This window comes from Saccoglossus kowalevskii, chromosome 16 (assembly GCF_978046115.1).
Source record: "Saccoglossus kowalevskii chromosome 16, keSacKowa6.1, whole genome shotgun sequence".
Classification (NCBI taxonomy): Eukaryota; Metazoa; Hemichordata; class Enteropneusta; family Harrimaniidae; genus Saccoglossus; species Saccoglossus kowalevskii.
Window position 1 is genome coordinate 27,675,330 of NC_140656.1, and position 22,736 is coordinate 27,698,065.

The 22,736-nt window shown below is 30.5% G+C and overlaps 1 protein-coding gene across 1 annotated transcript in view; it reads right to left on the bottom strand.

Moving 5' to 3' along the window:
• Nucleotides 1–1,189: 1,189 nt before the first annotated feature.
• Nucleotides 1,190–22,736, bottom strand: part of LOC100366418 (cytochrome P450 4F3-like) — a 54,246-nt gene continuing 32,699 nt past the window's right edge. The window contains exon 9 of the mRNA XM_085490972.1: nucleotides 1,190–1,370. Within this exon, the coding sequence (XP_085347098.1) occupies nucleotides 1,190–1,370 (181 nt within the window). The remainder of the gene's footprint in view (nucleotides 1,371–22,736) is intronic.

Below are 22,736 nucleotides of genomic sequence, written 5' to 3' on the forward strand. Positions count from 1 at the left end.
AATTGTACTGGCTGCCATGGCACCAAATCGCCTAGCTGCACACCCTAATGTGGCTCCCATTCAAACTTCGGGCATTCCCAAAAATGGGATGCTTAATAACATACGTTTAATCAGTTTATTCTACACCGATAACGTCAACCCTACAAGGCCAATTGAATGCATACAGAATATCGGGTAATTGAATTGATAAAACCCTCATAACCTAGAAGTAGTAGTATGAGAGGTGGTGAAATTGGAAGAATTGAGCAGCCGACAAACGCTATCGTATGAATAGATGATTGAAGGGAAACTCGATTAGCTGCCTAGAGTTATAGTTTCATAGTAATAACTCACCATGGCGACCATATTACCAAAACGCCTTGCTGTACGCTCTAACGTAGCTTTGTTAGAGTGCATGTTAGTTATTAAACACACTGTTTTGAGGGTGCCCAGTGGCTGAGTGAAAATTTGTAAAGGACAATTGCGATATAGTACTACTAGTGTATAGTGCAGTTTGGATAGATTCACTCACAATCAAGTAGTCCCCCAAAATTAGTCAGCAACAAAGAAAACAAAAATGTTGGAGGAAAATATACATTAAGACAATTATCTATGTATTGCAGAGAATCAATTACACAGTGATAACAGTGTGTCACAGTAAAATACATTTATTCAAATAATGCCGCAGAAACAAGGTCGTATTCTACACAATATAATTGCACAATCAAATGACGTAATATTCAAGATCCAAATCGAAGTGTGCTGCTAACATCACGCACTAACGAAGCCTATGATATGAAATTTTTCTTACTTTGCAAAACAATGATTTAATAATATATATATGGTTACATTCAAAGAATGACTCGCAACATTGATCTTAACGTCAGAGGTACAAAATACATACATACAGTAAGATATATTTCAGGGGCGGGGGATTGGATTGTCTTAACAAATCTGTCCAGTAGGATGAATCGATTAACTAGAATTAATAATCTTTGAGTTGTTGGTGGAATATGCATCATCAATGAATATGAAAGTTAATTTGTTGTTTCATCATTTATGTATCTGATTTTGAACTTGCTTACACTCATGGTGGGTATTATGAGAATGCACTCTTTGCTGCAGCATATTTGGTAATTTACATAACAGACTTGGTCTTGTACAGCAAAGTGTGCAGGTTGACGGCCGTTATAATGAGAATCATGGTGATTTATGTTGATTCAGTCTTGCGGGGTTCCACGTGAAGATGGAGTCCTGTTTCACAGCGTAATATCATACTATTTATACGACGAACACGTTTGAAGTCATCGACTGCTAAATTAAACTTTCTCAGAACAAGACCAACTGTAATTTTCATTTCATTCATCGCAAAATTCTGACCAATACAGTTTCTAAAATACATATGATTGTATTCATGTGTAGACTGTAAACTAATATGATTCTATTCATGTGTAGATTGTAAAGTGATATGGTTGTATTCATGTGTAGATTGTAAAGTGATATGGTTGTATTCATGTGTAGATTGTGAACTGATATGATTGTATTCATGTGTAGACTGTAAAGTGATATGGTTGTATTCATGTGTAGATTGTAAAGTGATATGGTTGTATTCATGTGTAGATTGTATAGTGATATGGTTGTATTCATGTGTAGATTGTAAACTGATATGATTGTATTCATGTGTAGATTGTAAAGTGATATGGTTGTATTCATGTGTAGATTGTAAAGTGATATGATTGTATTCATGTGTAGATTGTAAAGTGATATGATTGTATTCATGTGTAGATTGTAAAGTGATATGGTTGTATTCATGTGTAGATTGTAAAGCGATATGATTGTATTCATGTGTAGACTGTAAAGTGATATGATTGTATTCATGTGTAGATTGTAAAGTGATATGGTTGTATTCATGTGTAGATTGTAAAGTGATATGGTTGTATTCATGTGTAGATTGTAAAGTGATGTGGCTGTATTCATGTGTAGATTGTAAAGTGATATGATTGTATTCATGTGTAGATTGTAAAGTGATATGGTTGTATTCGTGTGTAGACTGTAAAGTGATATGATTGTATTCATGTGTAGATTGTAAAGTGATATGGTTGTATTCATGTGTAGACTGTAAAGCGATATGATTGTATTCATGTGTAGATTGTAAAGTGATATGGTTGTATTCATGTGTAGATTGTAAAGTGATATGGTTGTATTCATGTGTAGATTGTAAAGTGATATGATTGTATTCATGTGTAGACTGTAAAGCGATATGGTTGTATTCATGTGTAGATTGTAAAGTGAGATGTTTGTATTCATGTGTAGATTGTAAAGTGATATGGTTGTATTCATGTGTAGATTGTAAAGTGATATGGTTGTATTCATGTGTAGATTGTAAAGTGATATGATTGTATTCATGTGTAGACTGTAAAGCGATATGGTTGTATTCATGTGTAGATTGTAAAGTGAGATGTTTGTATTCATGTGTAGATTGTAAAGTGATATGGTTGTATTCATGTGTAGATTGTAAAGTGATGTGGTTGTATTCATGTGTAGATTGTAAAGTGATATGATTGTATTCATGTGTAGACTGTAAAGCGATATGGTTGTATTCATGTGTAGATTGTAAAGTGAGATGTTTGTATTCATGTGTAGATTGTAAAGTGATATGGTTGTATTCATGTGTAGATTGTAAAGTGATATGGTTGTATTCATGTGTAGACTGTAAAGCGATATGATTGTATTCATGTGTAGATTGTAAAGTGATATGGTTGTATTCATGTGTAGATTGTAAAGTGAGATGTTTGTATTCATGTGTAGATTGTAAAGTGATATGGTTGTATTCATGTGTAGATTGTAAAGTGATATGGTTGTATTCATGTGTAGACTTTAAAGCGATATGATTGTATTCATGTGTAGATTGTAAAGTGATATGGTTGTATTCATGTGTAGATTGTAAAGTGATATGGTTGTATTCATGTGTAGATTGTAAAGCGATATGATTGTATTCATGTGTAGACTGTAAAGCGATATGGTTGTATTCATGTGTAGATTGTAAAGTGATATGGTTGTATTCATGTGTAGATTGTAAAGTGAGATGTTTGTATTCATGTGTAGATTGTAAAGTGATATGGTTGTATTCATGTGTAGATTGTAAAGTGATATGGTTGTATTCATGTGTAGATTATAAAGTGATATGATTGTATTCATGTGTAGACTGTAAAGCGATATGGTTGTATTCATGTGTAGATTGTAAAGTGAGATGTTTGTATTCATGTGTAGATTGTAAAGTGATATGGTTGTATTCATGTGTAGATTGTAAAGTGATATGGTTGTATTCATGTGTAGATTGTAAAGTGATATGGTTGTATTCATGTGTAGATTGTAAAGTGATATGGTTGTATTCATGTGTAGATTGTAAAGTGATATGGTTGTATTCATGTGTAGATTGTAAACTGATATGATTGTATTCATGTGTAGATTGTAAAGTGATATGATTGTATTCATGTGTAGACTGTAAAGCGATATGGTTGTATTCATGTGTAGATTGTAAAGTGAGATGTTTGTATTCCTGTGTAGATTGTAAAGTGATATGGTTGTATTCATGTGTAGATTGTAAAGTGATATGGTTGTATTCATGTGTAGATTGTAAAGCGATATGATTGTATTCATGTGTAGACTGTAAAGCGATATGGTTGTATTCATGTGTAGATTGTAAAGTGAGATGTTTGTATTCATGTGTAGATTGTAAAGTGATATGGTTGTATTCATGTGTAGATTGTAAAGTGATATGGTTGTATTCATGTGTAGATTGTAAAGTGATATGATTGTATTCATGTGTAGACTGTAAAGCGATATGGTTGTATTCATGTGTAGATTGTAAAGTGATATGGTTGTATTCATGTGTAGATTGTAAAGTGATATGATTGTATTCATGTGTAGACTGTAAAGTGATATGATTGTATTCATGTGTAGATTGTAAAGTGATATGGTTGTATTCATGTGTAGACTGTAAAGCGATATGATTGTATTCATGTGTAGATTGTAAAGTGATATGGTTGTATTCATGTGTAGATTGTAAAGTGATATGGTTGTATTCATGTGTAGATTGTAAAGTGATATGATTGTATTCATGTGTAGACTGTAAAGCGATATGGTTGTATTCATGTGTAGATTGTAAAGTGAGATGTTTGTATTCATGTGTAGATTGTTAAGTGATATGGTTGTATTCATGTGTAGATTGTAAAGTGATATGATTGTATTCATGTGTAGATTGTAAAGTGATATGGTTGTATTCATGTGTGGATTGTAAAGTGATATGGTTGTATTCATGTGTAGATTGTAAACTGATATGATTGTATTCATGTGTAGACTGTAAAGTGATATGGTTGTATTCATGTGTAGATTGTAAAGTGATATGGATGTATTCATGTGTATATTGTATAGTGATATGGTTGTATTCATGTGTAGATTGTAAAGTGATATGGTTGTATTCATGTGTAGACTGTAAAGTGATATGATTGTATTCATGTGTAGATTGTAAAGTGATATGGTTGTATTCATGTGTAGATTGTAAACTGATATGATTGTATTCATGTGTAGATTGTAAAGTGATATGGTTGTATTCATGTGTAGATTGTAAAGTGATATGGTTGTATTCATGTGTATATTGTAAACTAATATGATTGTATTCATGTGTAGACTATAAAGTGATATGATTGTATTGATGTGTAGATTGTAAAGTGATATGGTTGTATTCATGTGTAGATTGTAAAGTGATATGGTTGTATTGATGTGTAGATTGTAAAGTGATATGGTTGTATTCATGTGTAGATTGTAAAGTGATATGGTTGTATTCATGTGTAGATTGTAAAGTGATATGGTTGTATTCATGTGTATATTGTAAAGTGATATGATTGTATTCATGTGTAGACTGTAAACTGATATGGTTGTATTGATGTGTAGATTGTAAAGTGATATGGTTGTATTGATGTGTAGATTGTAAAGTGATATGGTTGTATTCATGTGTAGATTGTAAACTGATATGATTGTATTCATGTGTAGATTGTAAAGTGATATGGTTGTATTCATGTGTAGATTGTAAAGTGATATGGTTGTATTCATGTGTAGATTGTAAAGTGATATGGTTGTATTCATGTGTAGATTGTAAAGTGATATGGTTGTATTCATGTGTAGATTGTAAAGTGATATGGTTGTATTCATGTGTAGATTGTAAAGTGATATGGTTGTATTCATGTGTGTATTGTAAAGTGATATGGTTGTATTCATTTTAGATTGTAAAGTGATATGATTGTATTCATGTGTGGATTGTAAAGTGATATGGTTGTATTCATGTGTAGATTGTATAGTGATATGGTTGTATTCATGTGTATATTGTAAAGTGATATGGTTGTATTCATGTGTAAATTGTAAAGTGATATGGTTGTATTCATGTGTAGATTGTAAAATGATATGATTGTATTCATGTGTAGATTGTAAAGTGAGATGTTTGTATTCATGTGTAGATTGTAAAGTGATATGTTTGTATTCATGTGTAGATTGTAAAGTGAGATGGTTGTATTCATGTGTAGATTGTAAATTGATATGGTTGTATTCATGTGTAGATGGTATAGTGATATGATTGTGTTCATGCGTAGATTGTAAAGTGAGATGGTTGTATTCATGTGTAGATTGTAAAGTGATATGGTTGTATTCATGTGTAGATTGTATAGTGATATGGTTGTATTCATGTGTAGATTGTAAAGTGATATGGTTGTATTCATGTGTAGATTGTAAAGTGATGTGGTTGTATTCATGTGTAGATTGTAAAGTGAGATGGTTGTGTTCATGCGTAGATTGTAAAGTGAGATGGTTGTATTCATGTGTAGATTGTAAAGTGATATGGTTGTATTCATGTGTAGATTGTATAGTGATATGGTTGTATTCATGTGTAGATTGTAAAGTGATATGGTTGTATTCATGTGTAGATTGTAAAGTGAGATGGTTGTATTCATGTGTAGATTGTAAAGTGAGATGGTTGTATTCATGTGTAGATTGTAAAGTGATATGGTTGTATTCATGTGTAGATTGTATAGTGATATGGTTGTATTCATGTGTAGATTGTAAAGTGATATGGTTGTATTCATGTGTAGATTGTAAAGTGATATGGTTGTATTCATGTGTAGATTGTAAAGTGAGATGGTTGTATTCATGTGTAGATTGTAAAGTGATATGGTTGTATTCATGTGTAGATTGTAAAGTGAGATGGTTGTATTCATGTGTAGATTGTAAAGTGATATGGTTGTATTCATGTGTAGATTGTAAAGTGAGATGGTTGTATTCATGTGTAGATTGTAAAGTGATATGGTTGTATTCATGTGTAGATTGTATAGTGATATGGTTGTATTCATGTGTAGATTGTAAAGTGATATGGTTGTATTCATGTGTAGATTGTAAAGTGATATGGTTGTATTCATGTGTAGATTGTAAAGTGATATGGTTGTATTCATGTGTAGATTGTAAAGTGATATGGTTGTATTCATGTGTAGATTGTATAGTGATATGGTTGTATTCATGTGTAGACTGTAAAGCGATATGATTGTATTCATGTGTAGATTGTAAAGTGATATGGTTGTATTCATGTGTAGATTGTAAAGTGATATGGTTGTATTCATGTGTAGATTGTAAAGTGATATGATTGTATTCATGTGTAGACTGTAAAGCGATATGGTTGTATTCATGTGTAGATTGTAAAGTGAGATGTTTGTATTCATGTGTAGATTGTAAAGTGATATGGTTGTATTCATGTGTAGATTGTAAAGTGATATGGTTGTATTCATGTGTAGATTGTAAAGTGATATGATTGTATTCATGTGTAGACTGTAAAGCGATATGGTTGTATTCATGTGTAGATTGTAAAGTGAGATGTTTGTATTCATGTGTAGATTGTAAAGTGATATGGTTGTATTCATGTGTAGATTGTAAAGTGATGTGGTTGTATTCATGTGTAGATTGTAAAGTGATATGATTGTATTCATGTGTAGACTGTAAAGCGATATGGTTGTATTCATGTGTAGATTGTAAAGTGAGATGTTTGTATTCATGTGTAGATTGTAAAGTGATATGGTTGTATTCATGTGTAGATTGTAAAGTGATATGGTTGTATTAATGTGTAGACTGTAAAGCGATATGATTGTATTCATGTGTAGATTGTAAAGTGATATGGTTGTATTCATGTGTAGATTGTAAAGTGAGATGTTTGTATTCATGTGTAGATTGTAAAGTGATATGGTTGTATTCATGTGTAGATTGTAAAGTGATATGGTTGTATTCATGTGTAGACTTTAAAGCGATATGATTGTATTCATGTGTAGATTGTAAAGTGATATGGTTGTATTCATGTGTAGATTGTAAAGTGATATGGTTGTATTCATGTGTAGATTGTAAAGCGATATGATTGTATTCATGTGTAGACTGTAAAGCGATATGGTTGTATTCATGTGTAGATTGTAAAGTGATATGGTTGTATTCATGTGTAGATTGTAAAGTGAGATGTTTGTATTCATGTGTAGATTGTAAAGTGATATGGTTGTATTCATGTGTAGATTGTAAAGTGATATGGTTGTATTCATGTGTAGATTATAAAGTGATATGATTGTATTCATGTGTAGACTGTAAAGCGATATGGTTGTATTCATGTGTAGATTGTAAAGTGAGATGTTTGTATTCATGTGTTGATTGTAAAGTGATATGGTTGTATTCATGTGTAGATTGTAAAGTGATATGGTTGTATTCATGTGTAGATTGTAAAGTGATATGGTTGTATTCATGTGTAAATTGTAAAGTGATATGGTTGTATTCATGTGTAGATTGTAAAGTGATATGGTTGTATTCATGTGTAGATTGTAAACTGATATGATTGTATTCATGTGTAGATTGTAAAGTGATATGATTGTATTCATGTGTAGACTGTAAAGCGATATGGTTGTATTCATGTGTAGATTGTAAAGTGAGATGTTTGTATTCCTGTGTAGATTGTAAAGTGATATGGCTGTATTCATGTGTAGATTGTAAAGTGATATGGTTGTATTCATGTGTAGATTGTAAAGCGATATGATTGTATTCATGTGTAGACTGTAAAGCGATATGGTTGTATTCATGTGTAGATTGTAAAGTGAGATGTTTGTATTCATGTGTAGATTGTAAAGTGATATGGTTGTATTCATGTGTAGATTGTAAAGTGATATGATTGTATTCATGTGTAGACTGTAAAGCGATATGGTTGTATTCATGTGTAGATTGTAAAGTGATATGGTTGTATTCATGTGTAGATTGTAAAGTGATATGATTGTATTCATGTGTAGACTGTAAAGTGATATGATTGTATTCATGTGTAGATTGTAAAGTGATATGGTTGTATTCATGTGTAGACTGTAAAGCGATATGATTGTATTCATGTGTAGATTGTAAAGTGATATGGTTGTATTCATGTGTAGATTGTAAAGTGATATGGTTGTATTCATGTGTAGATTGTAAAGTGATATGATTGTATTCATGTGTAGACTGTAAAGCGATATGGTTGTATTCATGTGTAGATTGTAAAGTGAGATGTTTGTATTCATGTGTAGATTGTTAAGTGATATGGTTGTATTCATGTGTAGATTGTAAAGTGATATGATTGTATTCATGTGTAGATTGTAAAGTGATATGGTTGTATTCATGTGTGGATTGTAAAGTGATATGGTTGTATTCATGTGTAGATTGTAAAGTGATATGATTGTATTCATGTGTAGACTGTAAAGTGATATGGTTGTATTCATGTGTAGATTGTAAAGTGATATGGATGTATTCATGTGTATATTGTATAGTGATATGGTTGTATTCATGTGTAGATTGTAAAGTGATATGGTTGTATTCATGTGTAGACTGTAAAGTGATATGGTTGTATTCATGTGTAGATTGTAAAGTGATATGGTTGTATTCATGTGTAGATTGTAAACTGATATGATTGTATTCATGTGTAGATTGTAAAGTGATATGGTTGTATTCATGTGTAGATTGTAAAGTGATATGGTTGTATTCATGTGTATATTGTAAACTAATATGATTGTATTCATGTGTAGACTATAAAGTGATATGATTGTATTGATGTGTAGATTGTAAAGTGATATGGTTGTATTCATGTGTAGATTGTAAAGTGATATGGTTGTATTGATGTGTAGATTGTAAAGTGATATGGTTGTATTCATGTGTAGATTGTAAAGTGATATGGTTGTATTCATGTGTAGATTGTAAAGTGATATGGTTGTATTCATGTGTAGATTGTAAAGTGATATGGTTGTATTCATGTGTATATTGTAAAGTGATATGATTGTATTCATGTGTAGACTGTAAACTGATATGGTTGTATTGCTGTGTAGATTGTAAAGTGATATGGTTGTATTGATGTGTAGATTGTAAAGTGATATGGTTGTATTCATGTGTAGATTGTAAACTGATATGATTGTATTCATGTGTAGATTGTAAAGTGATATGGTTGTATTCATGTGTAGATTGTAAAGTGATATGGTTGTATTCATGTGTAGATTGTAAAGTGATATGGTTGTATTCATGTGTAGATTGTAAAGTGATATGGTTGTATTCATGTGTAGATTGTAAAGTGATATGGTTGTATTCATGTGTGTATTGTAAAGTGATATGGTTGTATTCATTTTAGATTGTAAAGTGATATGATTGTATTCATGTGTGGATTGTAAAGTGATATGGTTGTATTCATGTGTAGATTGTATAGTGATATGGTTGTATTCATGTGTATATTGTAAAGTGATATGGTTGTATTCATGTGTAAATTGTAAAGTGATATGGTTGTATTCATGTGTAGATTGTAAAATGATATGATTGTATTCATGTGTAGATTGTAAAGTGAGATGTTTGTATTCATGTGTAGATTGTAAAGTGATATGGTTGTATTCATGTGTAGATTGTAAAGTGAGATGGTTGTATTCATGTGTAGATTGTAAATTGATATGGTTGTATTCATGTGTAGATGGTATAGTGATATGATTGTGTTCATGCGTAGATTGTAAAGTGAGATGGTTGTATTCATGTGTAGATTGTAAAGTGATATGGTTGTATTCATGTGTAGATTGTATAGTGATATGGTTGTATTCATGTGTAGATTGTAAAGTGATATGGTTGTATTCATGTGTAGATTGTAAAGTGAGATGGTTGTATTCATGTGTAGATTGTAAAGTGATATGGTTGTATTCATGTGTAGATTGTATAGTGATATGGTTGTATTCATGTGTAGATTGTAAAGTGATATGGTTGTATTCATGTGTAGATTGTAAAGTGAGATGGTTGTATTCATGTGTAGATTGTAAAGTGAGATGGTTGTATTCATGTGTAGATTGTAAAGTGATATGGTTGTATTCATGTGTAGATTGTATAGTGATATGGTTGTATTCATGTGTAGATTGTAAAGTGATATGGTTGTATTCATGTGTAGATTGTAAAGTGATATGGTTGTATTCATGTGTAGATTGTAAAGTGATATGGTTGTATTCATGTGTAGATTGTAAAGTGAGATGGTTGTATTATTGTGTAGATTGTAAAGTGATATGGTTGTATTCATGTGTAGATTGTAAAGTGAGATGGTTGTATTCATGTGTAGATTGTAAAGTGATATGGTTGTATTCATGTGTAGATTGTAAAGTGAGATGGTTGTATTCATGTGTAGATTGTAAAGTGATATGGTTGTATTCATGTGTAGATTGTATAGTGATATGGTTGTATTCATGTGTAGATTGTAAAGTGATATGGTTGTATTCATGTGTAGATTGTAAAGTGATATGGTTGTATTCATGTGTAGATTGTAAAGTGATATGGTTGTATTCATGTGTAGATTGTATAGTGATATGGTTGTATTCATGTGTAGATTGTAAAGTGATATGGTTGTATTCATGTGTAGATTGTAAAGTGATATGGTTGTATTCATGTGTAGATTGTAAAGTGATATGGTTGCATTCATGTGTAGATTGTAAAGTGATATGGTTGTATTCATGTGTATATTGTAAAGTGATATGATTGTATTCATGTGTAGATTGTAAACTAATATGATTGTATTCATGTGTAGATTGTAAAGTGATATGATTGTATTGATGTGTAGATCGTAAAGTGATATGGTTGTATTCATCTGTAGATTGTAAAGTGATATGACTGTATTCATGTGTAGACTGGAAAGTGATATGATTGTATTCATGTGTAGATCGTAAACTAATATGTTTGTATTAATCTGTAGATTGTCAACTAATATGATTGTATTTCATGTGTAGACTGTAAAATGATATGATTATATTCATTTTAGATTGTAAAGTGATATGATTGTATTCATGTGTAGATTGTAAAGTGACATGTTGTATTCATGTGTAGATTGTAAAGTGATATTGTTGTATTCATGTGTAGATTGTAAAGCGATATGGTTGTATTCATGTGTATATTGTAAAGTGATATGGTTGTATTTATGTGAAGACTGTAAAGCGATATGGTTGTATTCATGTGTAGATTGTAAAGTGATATGGTTGTATTCATGTGTAGATTGTAAAGCGATATGGTTGTATTCATGTGTAGATTGTAAAGTGATATGGTTGTATTCATGTGTAGATTGAAAAGTGATATGGTTGTATTCATGTGTAGATTGAAAAGTGATATGGTTGTATTCATGTGTAGATTGTAAAGTGATATGGTTGTATTCATGTCTAGATTGTAAGGTTATATGGTTGTATCCATGTGTAGATTTTAAAGTGATATGATTGTATTCATGTGTAGACTGTAAAGTGATATGGTTGTATTCATGTGTAGATTGTAAAGTGATATGATTGTATTCACGTGTAGATTGTATAGTGATATGATTGTATTCATGTGTAGATTGTAAAGTGATATGGTTGTATTCATGTGTAGATTGTAAAGTGATATTGTTGTATTCATGTGTAGATTGTATAGTGATATGGTTGTATTCATGTGTGTATTGTAAAGTGGTATGGTTGTATTCATGTGTAGATTGTAAAGTGATATGATTGTATTCATGTGTAGATTGTAAAGTGATATGGTTGTATTCATGTGTAGATTGTAAAGTGATATGGTTGTATTCATGTGTAGATTTGTAAAGTGATATGGTTGTATTCATGTGTAGATTGTAAAGTGATATGGTTGTATTCATGTGTAGATTGTATAGTGATATGGTTGTATTCATGTGTAGATTGTAAAGTGATATGGTTGTATTCATGTGTAGATTGTAAAGTGATATGGTTGTATTCATGTGTAGATTGTAAAGTGATATGGTTGCATTCATGTGTAGATTGTAAAGTGATATGGTTGTATTCATGTGTAGATTGTAAAGTGATATGATTGTATTCATGTGTAGATTGTAAACTAATATGATTGTATTGATGTGTAGATTGTAAAGTGATATGATTGTATTGATGTGTAGATCGTAAAGTGATATGGTTGTATTCATCTGTAGATTGTAAAGTGATATGACTGTATTCATGTGTAGACTGGAAAGTGATATGATTGTATTCATGTGTAGATCGTAAACTAATATGTTTGTATTCATCTGTAGATTGTCAACTAATATGATTGTATTTCATGTGTAGACTGTAAAATGATGTGATTATATTCATTTTAGATTGTAAAGTGATATGATTATATTCATGTGTAGATTGTAAAGTGACATGTTGTATTCATGTGTAGATTGTAAAGTGATATTGTTGTATTCATGTGTAGATTGTAAAGCGATATGGTTGTATTCATGTGTATATTGTAAAGTGATATGGTTGTATTTATGTGAAGACTGTAAAGCGATATGGTTGTATTCATATGTAGATTGTAAAGTGATATGGTTGTATTCATGTGTAGATTGTAAAGTGATATGATTGTATTCATGTGTAGATTGTAAAGTGACTTGGTTGTATTCATGTGTAGATTGTAAAGTGATATGGTTGTATTCATGTGTAGATTGTAAAGTGATATGGTTGTATTCATGTGTAGATTGTATAGTGATATGGTTGTATTCATGTGTATATTGTAAAGCGATATGATTGTATTCATGTGTAGACTGTAAAGTGATATGATTGTATTCATGTGTAGATTGTAAAGTGATATGGTTGTATTCATGTGTAGATTGTAAAGTGATATGGTTGTATTCATGTGTAGATTGTAAAGTGATGTTGCTGTATTCATGTGTAGATTGTAAAGTGATATGATTGTATTCATGTGTAGATTGTAAAGTGATATGGTTGTATTCATGTGTAGATTGTAAAATGATATGATTATATTCATTTTAGATTGTAAAGTGATATGATTGTATTCATGTGTAGATTGTAAAGTGACATGTTGTATTCATGTGTAGATTGTAAAGTGATATTGTTGTATTCATGTGTAGATTGTAAAGCGATATGGTTGTATTCATGTGTATATTGTAAAGTGATATGGTTGTATTTATGTGAAGACTGTAAAGCGATATGGTTGTATTCATGTGTAGATTGTAAAGTGATATGGTTGTATTCATGTGTAGATTGTAAAGCGATATAGTTGTATTCATGTGTAGATTGTAAAGTGATATGGTTGTATTCATGTGTAGATTGAAAAGTGATATGGTTGTATTCATGTGTAGATTGAAAAGTGATATGGTTGTATTCATGTGTAGATTGTAAAGTGATATGGTTGTATTCATGTCTAGATTGTAAGGTTATATTGTTGTATCCATGTGTAGATTTTAAAGTGATATGATTGTATTCATGTGTAGACTGTAAAGTGATATGCTTGTATTCATGTGTAGACTGTAAAGTGATATGATTGTATTCATGTGTAGATTGTAAAGTGATGGTTGTATTCATGTGTAGATTGTAAAGTGATATGGTTGTATTCATGTGTAGATTGTAAAGTGATATGATTGTATTAACGTGTAGATTGTATAGTGATATGATTGTATTCATGTGTAGATTGTAAAGTGATATGGTTGTATTCATGTGTAGATTGTAAAGTGATATGGTTGTATTCATGTGTAGATTGTATAGTGATATGGTTGTATTCATGTGTGTATTGTAAAGTGGTATGGTTGTATTCATGTGTAGATTGTAAAGTGATATGGTTGTATTCATGTGTAGATTGTAAAGTGATATGATTGTATTGATGTGTAGATTGTAAACTAATATGATTGTATTCATGTGTAGATTGTAAAGTGATATGATTGTATTGATGTGTAGATCGTAAAGTGATATGGTTGTATTCATCTGTAGATTGTAAAGTGATATGACTGTATTCATGTGTAGACTGGAAAGTGATATGATTGTATTCATGTGTAGATCGTAAACTAATATGTTTGTATTCATCTGTAGATTGTCAACTAATATGATTGTATTTCATGTGTAGACTGTAAAATGATATGATTATATTCATTTTAGATTGTAAAGTGATATGATTGTATTCATGTGTAGATTGTAAAGTGACATGTTGTATTCATGTGTAGATTGTAAAGTGATATTGTTGTATTCATGTGTAGATTGTAAAGCGATATGGTTGTATTCATGTGTATATTGTAAAGTGATATGGTTGTATTTATGTGAAGACTGTAAAGCGATATGGTTGTATTCATATGTAGATTGTAAAGTGATATGGTTGTATTCATGTGTAGATTGTAAAGCGATATGGTTGTATTCATGTGTAGATTGTAAAGTGATATGGTTGTATTCATGTGTAGATTGAAAAGTGATATGGTTGTATTCATGTGTAGATTGAAAAGTGATATGGTTGTATTCATGTGTAGATTGTAAAGTGATATGGTTGTTTTCATGTCTAGATTGTAAGGTTATATGGTTGTATCCATGTCTAGATTTTAAAGTGATATGATTGTATTCATGTGTAGACTGTAAAGTGATATGCTTGTATTCATGTGTAGACTGTAAAGTGATATGATTGTATTCATGTGTAGATTGTAAAGTGATGGTTGTATTCATGTGTAGACTGTAAAGGGCTATGATTGTATTCATGTGTAGATTGTAAAGTGATGGTTGTATTCATGTGTAGATTGTAAAGTGATATGGTTGTATTCATGTGTAGATTGTAAAGTGATATGATTGTATTCACGTGTAGATTGTATAGTGATATGATTGTATTCATGTGTAGATTGTAAAGTGATATGGTTGTATTCATGTGTAGATTGTAAAGTGATATGGTTGTATTCATGTGTGTATTGTAAAGTGGTATGGTTGTATTCATATGTAGATTGTAAAGTGATATGGTTGTATTCATGTGTAGATTGTAAAGTGATATGATTGTATTCATGTGTAGATTGTAAAGTGATATGATTGTATTCATGTGTAGATTGTAAAGTGACTTGGTTGTATTCATGTGTAGATTGTAAAGTGATATGGTTGTATTCATGTGTAGATTGTAAAGTGATATGGTTGTATTCATGTGTAGATTGTAAAGTGATATGGTTGTATTCATGTGTAGATTGTATAGTGATATGGTTGTATTCATGTGTATATTGTAAAGCGATATGATTGTATTCATGTGTAGACTGTAAAGTGATATGATTGTATTCATGTGTAGATTGTAAAGTGATATGGTTGTATTCATGTGTAGATTGTAAAGTGATATGGTTGTATTCATGTGTAGATTGTAAAGTGATGTTGCTGTATTCATGTGTAGATTGTAAAGTGATATGATTGTATTCATGTGTAGATTGTAAAGTGATATGGTTGTATTCATGTGTAGATTGTAAAATGATATGATTATATTCATTTTAGATTGTAAAGTGATATGATTGTATTCATGTGTAGATTGTAAAGTGACATGTTGTATTCATGTGTAGATTGTAAAGTGATATTGTTGTATTCATGTGTAGATTGTAAAGCGATATGGTTGTATTCATGTGTATATTGTAAAGTGATATGGTTGTATTTATGTGAAGACTGTAAAGCGATATGGTTGTATTCATGTGTAGATTGTAAAGTGATATGGTTGCATTCATGTGTAGATTGTAAAGCGATATGGTTGTATTCATGTGTAGATTGTAAAGTGATATGGTTGTATTCATGTGTAGATTGAAAAGTGATATGGTTGTATTCATGTGTAGATTGAAAAGTGATATGGTTGTATTCATGTGTAGATTGTAAAGTGATATGGTTGTATTCATGTCTAGATTGTAAGGTTATATGGTTGTATCCATGTGTAGATTTTAAAGTGATATGATTGTATTCATGTGTAGACTGTAAAGTGATATGCTTGTATTCATGTGTAGATTGTAAAGTGATATGGTTGTATTCATGTGTAGATTGTATAGTGATATGGTTGTATTCATGTGTGTATTGTAAAGTGGTATGGTTGTATTCATGTGTAGATTGTAAAGTGATATGGTTGTATTCATGTGTAGATTGTAAAGTGATATGATTGTATTGATGTGTAGATTGTAAACTAATATGATTGTATTCATGTGTAGATTGTAAAGTGATATGATTGTATTGATGTGTAGATCGTAAAGTGATATGGTTGTATTCATCTGTAGATTGTAAAGTGATATGACTGTATTCATGTGTAGACTGGAAAGTGATATGATTGTATTCATGTGTAGATCGTAAACTAATATGTTTGTATTCATCTGTAGATTGTCAACTAATATGATTGTATTTCATGTGTAGACTGTAAAATGATATGATTATATTCATTTTAGATTGTAAAGTGATATGATTGTATTCATGTGTAGATTGTAAAGTGACATGTTGTATTCATGTGTAGATTGTAAAGTGATATTGTTGTATTCATGTGTAGATTGTAAAGCGATATGGTTGTATTCATGTGTATATTGTAAAGTGATATGGTTGTATTTATGTGAAGACTGTAAAGCGATATGGTTGTATTCATATGTAGATTGTAAAGTGATATGGTTGTATTCATGTGTAGATTGTAAAGCGATATGGTTGTATTCATGTGTAGACTGTAAAGTGATATGGTTGTATTCATGTGTAGATTGAAATGTGATATGGTTGTATTCATGTGTAGATTGAAAAGTGATATGGTTGTATTCATGTGTAGATTGTAAAGTGATATGGTTGTTTTCATGTCTAGATTGTAAGGTTATATGATTGTATCCATGTCTAGATTTTAAAGTGATATGATTGTATTCATGTGTAGACTGTAAAGTGATATGCTTGTATTCATGTGTAGACTGTAAAGTGATATGATTGTATTCATGTGTAGATTGTAAAGTGATGGTTGTATTCATGTGTAGACTGTAAAGTGCTATGATTGTATTCATGTGTAGATTGTAAAGTGATGGTTGTATTCATGTGTAGATTGTAAAGTGATATGGTTGTATTCATGTGTAGATTGTAAAGTGATATGATTGTATTCACGTGTAGATTGTATAGTGATATGATTGTATTCATGTGTAGATTGTAAAGTGATATGGTTGTATTCATGTGTAGATTGTAAAGTGATATGGTTGTATTCATGTGTGTATTGTAAAGTGGTATGGTTGTATTCATATGTAGATTGTAAAGTGATATGGTTGTATTCATGTGTAGATTGTAAAGTGATATGATTGTATTCATGTGTAGATTGTAAAGTGATATGATTGTATTCATGTGTAGATTGTAAAGTGACTTGGTTGTATTCATGTGTAGATTGTAAAGTGATATGGTTGTATTCATGTGTAGATTGTAAAGTGATATGGTTGTATTCATGTGTAGATTGTAAAGTGATATGGTTGTATTCATGTGTAGATTGTATAGTGATATGGTTGTATTCATGTGTATATTGTAAAGCGATATGATTGTATTCATGTGTAGACTGTAAAGTGATATGATTGTATTCATGTGTAGATTGTAAAGTGATATGGTTGTATTCATGTGTAGATTGTAAAGTGATGTTGCTGTATTCATGTGTAGATTGTAAAGTGATATGATGGTATTCATGTGTAGATTGTAAAGTGATATGGTTGTATTCATGTGTAGATTGTAAAATGATATGATTATATTCATTTTAGATTGTAAAGTGATATGATTGTATTCATGTGTAGATTGTAAAGTGACATGTTGTATTCATGTGTAGATTGTAAAGTGATATTGTTGTATTCATGTGTAGATTGTAAAGCGATATGGTTGTATTCATGTGTATATTGTAAAGTGATATGGTTGTATTTATGTGAAGACTGTAAAGCAATATGGTTGTATTCATGTGTAGATTGTAAAGTGATATGGTTGTATTCATGTGTAGATTGTAAAGCGATATGGTTGTATTCATGTGTAGATTGTAAAGTGATATGGTTGTATTCATGTGTAGATTGAAAAGTGATATGGTTGTATTCATGTGTAGATTGAAAAGTGATATGGTTGTATTCATGTGTAGATTGTAAAGTGATATGATTGTATTCACGTGTAGATTGTATAGTGATATGATTGTATTCATTTGTAGATTGTAAAGTGATATGGTTGTATTCATGTGTAGATTGTAAAGTGATATGGTTGTATTCATGTGTAGATTGTATAGTGATATGGTTGTATTCATGTGTGTATTGTAAAGTGGTATGGTTGCATTCATGTGTAGATTGTAAAGTGATATGGTTGTATTCATGTGTAGATTGTAAAGTGATATGATTGTATTCATGTGTAGATTGTAAAGTGACTTGGTTGTATTCATGTGTAGATTGTAAAGTGATATGGTTGTATTCATGTGTAGATTGTATAGTGATATGGTTGTATTCATGTGTATATTGTAAAGTGATATGGTTGTATTCATGTGTAGATTGTAAAGTGATATGCTTGTATTATGTGTAGATTGTAAAGTGATATGGTTGTATTCATGTGTAGATTGTAAAGTGATATGATTGTATTCATGTGTAGATTGTAAAGTGATATGGTTGTATTCATGTGTGGATTGTAAAGTGATATGGTTGTATTCATGTGTAGATTGTAAACTGATATGATTGTATTCATGTGTAGACTGTAAAGTGATATGATTGTCTTCATGTGTAGATTGTAAAGTGATATGGTTGTATTCATGTGTAGATTGTAAACTGATATGATTGTATTCATGTGTAGATTGTAAAGTGATATGGTTGTATTCATGTGTAGATTGTAAAGTGATATGGTTGTATTCATGTGTATATTGTAAACTAATATGATTGTATTCATGTGTAGACTGTAAAGTGATATGGTTGTATTCATGTGTAGATTGTAAAGTGATATGATTGTATTCATGTGTAGACTGTAAACTGATATGGTTGTATTGATGTGTAGATTGTAAAGTGATATGGTTGTATTGATGTGTAGATTGTAAAGTGATATGGTTGTATTCATGTGTGTATTGTAAAGTGATATGGTTGTATTCATTTTAGATTGTAAAGTGATATGATTGTATTCATGTGTGGATTGTAAAGTGATATGGTTGTATTCATGTGTAGATTGTATAGTGATATGGTTGTATTCATGTGTATATTGTAAAGTGATATGGTTGTATTCATGTGTAAATTGTAAAGTGATATGGTTGTATTCATGTGTAGATTGTAAAATGATATGATTGTATTCATGTGTAGATTGTAAAGTGAGATGTTTGTATTCATGTGTAGATTGTAAAGTGATATGGTTGTATTCATGTGTAGATTGTAAAGTGAGATGGTTGTATTCATGTGTAGATTGTAAATTGATATGGTTGTATTCATGTGTAGATGGTATAGTGATATGATTGTGTTCATGCGTAGATTGTAAAGTGAGATGGTTGTATTCATGTGTAGATTGTAAAGTGATATGGTTGTATTCATGTGTAGATTGTATAGTGATATGGTTGTATTCATGTGTAGATTGTAAAGTGATATGGTTGTATTCATGTGTAGATTGTAAAGTGATGTGGTTGTATTCATGTGTAGATTGTAAAGTGAGATGGTTGTGTTCATGCGTAGATTGTAAAGTGAGATGGTTGTATTCATGTGTAGATTGTAAAGTGATATGGTTGTATTCATGTGTAGATTGTATAGTGATATGGTTGTATTCATGTGTAGATTGTAAAGTGATATGGTTGTATTCATGTGTAGATTGTAAAGTGAGATGGTTGTATTCATGTGTAGATTGTAAAGTGAGATGGTTGTATTCATGTGTAGACTGTAAAGTGATATGGTTGTATTGATGTGTAGATTGTAAAGTGATATGGTTGTATTGATGTGTAGATTGTAAAGTGATATGGTTGTATTCATGTGTGTATTGTAAAGTGATATGGTTGTATTCATTTTAGATTGTAAAGTGATATGATTGTATTCATGTGTGGATTGTAAAGTGATATGGTTGTATTCATGTGTAGATTGTATAGTGATATGGTTGTATTCATGTGTATATTGTAAAGTGATATGGTTGTATTCATGTGTAAATTGTAAAGTGATATGGTTGTATTCATGTGTAGATTGTAAAATGATATGATTGTATTCATGTGTAGATTGTAAAGTGAGATGTTTGTATTCATGTGTAGATTGTAAAGTGATATGGTTGTATTCATGTGTAGATTGTAAAGTGAGATGGTTGTATTCATGTGTAGATTGTAAATTGATATGGTTGTATTCATGTGTAGATGGTATAGTGATATGATTGTGTTCATGCGTAGATTGTAAAGTGAGATGGTTGTATTCATGTGTAGATTGTAAAGTGATATGGTTGTATTCATGTGTAGATTGTATAGTGATATGGTTGTATTCATGTGTAGATTGTAAAGTGATATGGTTGTATTCATGTGTAGATTGTAAAGTGATGTGGTTGTATTCATGTGTAGATTGTAAAGTGAGATGGTTGTGTTCATGCGTAGATTGTAAAGTGAGATGGTTGTATTCATGTGTAGATTGTAAAGTGATATGGTTGTATTCATGTGTAGATTGTATAGTGATATGGTTGTATTCATGTGTAGATTGTAAAGTGATATGGTTGTATTCATGTGTAGATTGTAAAGTGAGATGGTTGTATTCATGTGTAGATTGTAAAGTGAGATGGTTGTATTCATGTGTAGATTGTAAAGTGATATGGTTGTATTCATGTGTAGATTGTATAGTGATATGGTTGTATTCATGTGTAGATTGTAAAGTGATATGGTTGTATTCATGTGTAGATTGTAAAGTGATATGGTTGTATTCATGTGTAGATTGTAAAGTGATATGGTTGTATTCATGTGTAGATTGTAAAGTGAGATGGTTGTATTCATGTGTAGATTGTAAAGTGATATGGTTGTATTCATGTGTAGATTGTAAAGTGAGATGGTTGTATTCATGTGTAGATTGTAAAGTGATATGGTTGTATTCATGTGTAGATTGTAAAGTGAGATGGTTGTATTCATGTGTAGATTGAAAAGTGATATGGTTGTATTCATGTGTAGATTGTAAAGTGATATGGTTGTATTCATGTCTAGATTGTAAGGTTATATGGTTGTATCCATGTGTAGATTTTAAAGTGATATGATTGTATTCATGTGTAGACTGTAAAGTGATATGCTTGTATTCATGTGTAGATTGTAAAGTGATATGGTTGTATTCATGTGTAGATTGTATAGTGATATGGTTGTATTCATGTGTCTATTGTAAAGTGGTATGGTTGTATTCATGTGTAGATTGTAAAGTGATATGGTTGTATTCATGTGTAGATTGTAAAGTGATATGATTGTATTCATGTGTAGACTGTAAACTGATATGGTTGTATTGATGTGTAGATTGTAAAGTGATATGGTTGTATTGATGTGTAGATTGTAAAGTGATATGGTTGTATTGATGTGTAGATTGTAAAGTGATATGGTTGTATTCATGTGTAGATTGTAAAGTGATATGGTTGTATTCATGTGTAGATTGTAAAGTGATATGGTTGTATTCATGTGTAGATTGTAAAGTGATATGGTTGTATTCATGTGTAGATTGTAAAGTGATATGGTTGTATTCATGTGTGTATTGTAAAGTGATATGGTTGTATTCATTTTAGATTGTAAAGTGATATGATTGTATTCATGTGTGGATTGTAAAGTGATATGGTTGTATTCATGTGTAGATTGTATAGTGATATGGTTGTATTCATGTGTATATTGTAAAGTGATATGGTTGTATTCATGTGTAAATTGTAAAGTGATATGGTTGTATTCATGTGTAGATTGTAAAATGATATGATTGTATTGATGTGTAGATTGTAAAGTGATATGGTTGTATTCATGTGTAGATTGTAAAGTGATATGGTTGTATTCATGTGTAGATTGTAAAGTGATATGGTTGTATTCATGTGTAGATTGTAAAGTGATATGGTTGTATTCATGTGTAGATTGTAAAGTGATATGGTTGTATTCATGTGTAGATTGTAAAGTGATATGGTTGTATTCATGTGTGTATTGTAAAGTGATATGGTTGTATTCATTTTAGATTGTAAAGTGATATGATTGTATTCATGTGTGGATTGTAAAGTGATATGGTTGTATTCATGTGTAGATTGTATAGTGATATGGTTGTATTCATGTGTATATTGTAAAGTGATATGGTTGTATTCATGTGTAAATTGTAAAGTGATATGGTTGTATTCATGTGTAGATTGTAAAATGATATGATTGTATTCATGTGTAGATTGTAAAGTGAGATGTTTGTATTCATGTGTAGATTGTATAGTGATATGGTTGTATTCATGTGTATATTGTAAAGTGATATGGTTGTATTCATGTGTAAATTGTAAAGTGATATGGTTGTATTCATGTGTAGATTGTAAAAT